The following is a 3,460-nucleotide window of genomic DNA, read 5'->3' as shown; positions in this document are numbered from 1 at the left end:
TAATTCACAAAAAATTAATTTGAGAAGACATGTCAAGCTAAGGGAAATCGTAGTTATGAACAGTGTTGGTGATGTGAAAGGCACCCATGCTGGTGACACATTAGAGACATCCAGTACACTTTGTGGAGCGGTTGACATTAGGAAGGGCCTCCAGACGTAGAAACATGGCCAAAACAGACTGGTGCCTGGTGCAGCTCTCTTGCTTACCAGCTCCACTCAAACCATCTTACCCATGCCAGCATGGAAAATGGACACTAAATGATGATGATGAATTAGTGCAAACTGAATTAATTTGTTAGTGTTTGTCATTTCATTTCAGAAATGTTTCTTTCTTTCTGTCTTTTAGGCATTTGAAGTGGATTACAGCAAACAACTCCATGCTTACGTAGTTGAATACCAGGTGTTACAAGAAGAAATGGTCTACACTTCAACGAAAGAGCGCCACAGTGGCAACAGCATAATCCATCGTCTAGAAGGTGCAAATCGTTCTTTGAAAGAACAAAACAGGGAGTTGATGGACAAGCTTCAGAATGCACTCAGTCAACAACGTAGCCTTGAAAGTGCCATCAACAACTTCCAGACCAACGAGACACGACTGCGTTCTAAGCTGCAGGCCCTTGAACTAGAGCGAGCAGCTCTTTTGGATCGTGTGGCTACTCTAGAGAAAGAGAGTTCAAATTTTCAGGCTCAACATTCCTTGCTTTCGGACACTCAATCTGCCAGCAGTCTAACATCTTCAGCTGTAGAATCCACAAATTTACCAGTTTCTGATGCTGAGAAAACGTAGTCTATTTTGTTGTAGTAGTAGCTATATTTGTTATTGTTGTTTGTTTAAACTTTTACATCATGTTGTTGTTATTGTTGTTGCTGTTTAAAAATTGATGAATGCAGTTTTTTTTTTTGTTTTTTTTTTTACTGCTTATCTGGAAAAATGCATACATCCAATCTAGCTCATGCATATATAATATACATCTACTAAAATATACCTCTGAGATGCATACATGTGCAAGTACACACACACACACACACACACACACATGCATACATTCATACAGACACACACACAAAAAAACAAGAAACAAATACACATACACAAAATTACATTTCTGCTGTGACTATTTCGAAATTATTTTAGCCAAAACTTAGAATTTACCAATATTTTAAAACAGAACAAAAAAATGGCAGAGTGGTATCAGACCAAATGCCTTGCAGCATTTAGCTACATCTCTTTGTATTGTGAGTTCAATTCCTGTTGGGATCAACTTTGCCTTTTATCCTTTTGAGGTTGATAAAATAAAGTACCAGTTAAATACTGGGATTGATTTAGTTGACTGTACCCTTTCCCCACAACACTTTAGGCTTTGTGCCTATATTAAAAAGTTCATAACTAAAGCAAAAGAACTATTTTAAAAACCTCTTCTTTTTCCTCTTCTTTCTCATCTTTTTACTCTTTTTCTTCTTCTAATGTGTTTTTTACTCTCTTTCTCTCGCTCTCTCCCTTTGGAAATTCTGTGAAGCTGCTGTATAATGTTCATGTGGCTGCTGCTGGTGTAGGTTGTGTTGTCTGTATGTGTACATATTCGTAAATGCATGACTATGTAACCTTTCATATTAAATTTCAACATGTATATGTCTATACATGTGTGTGTACATTGGTATATATGTTCAAGTATATATGTTTGCATATAGGTATGTATGTATGTGTGTGTGTGTATGTATAATGCAAATGCATGTATTTGATTGTAGATGTGTATATAAGTTTGTGAATGTGGGTGAGTGGCTATATTTATGTATGTATTCATATGCGTGTATAATTCATATATAGATTTCTATTTCTTAATTCTTCTTTCGTTCTCACAATTTTTCACCATTTTCGTAAAATGCATGATCAGTTGTATCTGGTCTGTAGACTTTGGACTCCATAGAATAAGCTGAGATATATATATATATAGGAAGTAGTTGTCTCAGTCAGTATTTACTGGTGCTTAATGTGTGCATACAGTTCATGGTAATAATAATGTACAGTAATTAAAAAAATGCACATTCAATTTCTCCCAAATGTGGAATGTAAGCGTGTACAAACATATATATATATATATATATATAAAAGAAACTTCTGAATCAGCACTAATTGAGCCTCAAAATGGAAAATGTGTGTATATGTTATATATGTTTGTGTATGTTTATATACATGTGCCTACATGTTTGTGTGTGTAGATAATTAGTGTTTGTGTATGTATGTATATATATATATATATATATATATATAATACACGTATATATTATACACTATACACAAACAACAATATAAATCTCTCAAATTGCACTAACTAATCCTTGATATATGAACTGTATGCACACACTCTTTGACAGGTATAAGTAACTTCTTAAATGTGAAATGTGTATTGAACCGTAAGCACACATTCTATGAAATGTGTCATAATTGATTTCTTAAATGTGGAATTTATGCAAGTGTGTGAACTGCGTAAAATGCATGCACACATTTTATGATAAGTATAAGTGGTTTCTTAAATCTGAAATGAAAGCATTTGTATGAACGGTGTAAAATGTATGCACACACTCTATGACAGGTATAATATAACTGATTTCTTGGATGTGAAATGTTTGCATGTGTATGAACTGTGTAAGAAGTATGCATATATGACAAAAGGGAAGATGGAACCATTTGAATCAGCACTAACTAATTTATGCATATTTTTTACAAAATCAGAGAATCCAACATTTTGCAGACTAGCAAGAAATTCTTGAACCAAATTATTCTATGCAGAAAACTTGAAACTGTTGGCAATGGATTGCATCAATCTACACATGCATGTGTGTATGTGGCTATATGTATATATATATATATATATATATATATATATATGTGTGTGTGTGTATGCGCATATGTGTATGTATATTTGAGTTCATATATATATGAATACGTGTGTATACATGTATATAAATACACGTGCATACATGTGTGTGTATACACATAAACACACACACACACATAAATACGTGTATATATATTAATGTTTGCTTTCATGTCAAGTCATAACAAAAACAATTTTACATTAAACCGAAGAATTACTTTGACAAGAATAGTATTGACTGTGGCTTTAAAGTTTGGGCCTGCTTAACCTTCATTAGCAGTCCAATGAGGGCTAAGCAGGCTGAATATTTGAAGTCACTCCTCAATATTATTCATGTTAAAGAATAATAAATGCGTGTGTGTGTGTGTGTATATATATATATATATAGGCACGGGAGTGGCTGTGTGGTAAGTAACTTGCTTACCAACCACATGGTTCTGGGTTCAGTCCCACTGCGTGGCACCTTGGGCAAGTGTCTTCTACTATAGCCTCGGGCCAACCAAAGCCTTGTGAGTGGATTTGGTAGACGGAAACTGAAAGAAGCCCGTCGTATATATGTATGTGCGTATATATATGTTTGTGTG

The 3,460-nt window shown here is 34.3% G+C and overlaps 1 protein-coding gene across 1 annotated transcript in view; it reads left to right on the top strand.

The window, feature by feature from the left end:
* Positions 1–3,454, top strand: part of LOC106879533 (TBC1 domain family member 1) — a 196,887-nt gene extending 193,433 nt beyond the window's left edge. The window contains exon 17 of the mRNA XM_052969134.1: positions 347–3,454. Within this exon, the coding sequence (XP_052825094.1) occupies positions 347–787 (441 nt within the window). The 3' untranslated portion in view covers positions 788–3,454. The remainder of the gene's footprint in view (positions 1–346) is intronic.
* Positions 3,455–3,460: the final 6 nt, after the last annotated feature.

This window comes from Octopus bimaculoides, chromosome 7 (assembly GCF_001194135.2).
Source record: "Octopus bimaculoides isolate UCB-OBI-ISO-001 chromosome 7, ASM119413v2, whole genome shotgun sequence".
Lineage (NCBI taxonomy): Eukaryota > Metazoa > Mollusca > Cephalopoda > Octopoda > Octopodidae > Octopus > Octopus bimaculoides.
Note: the sequence above shows the minus strand (reverse complement) of the source record. Positions and strands in the feature narration are given on the sequence as shown.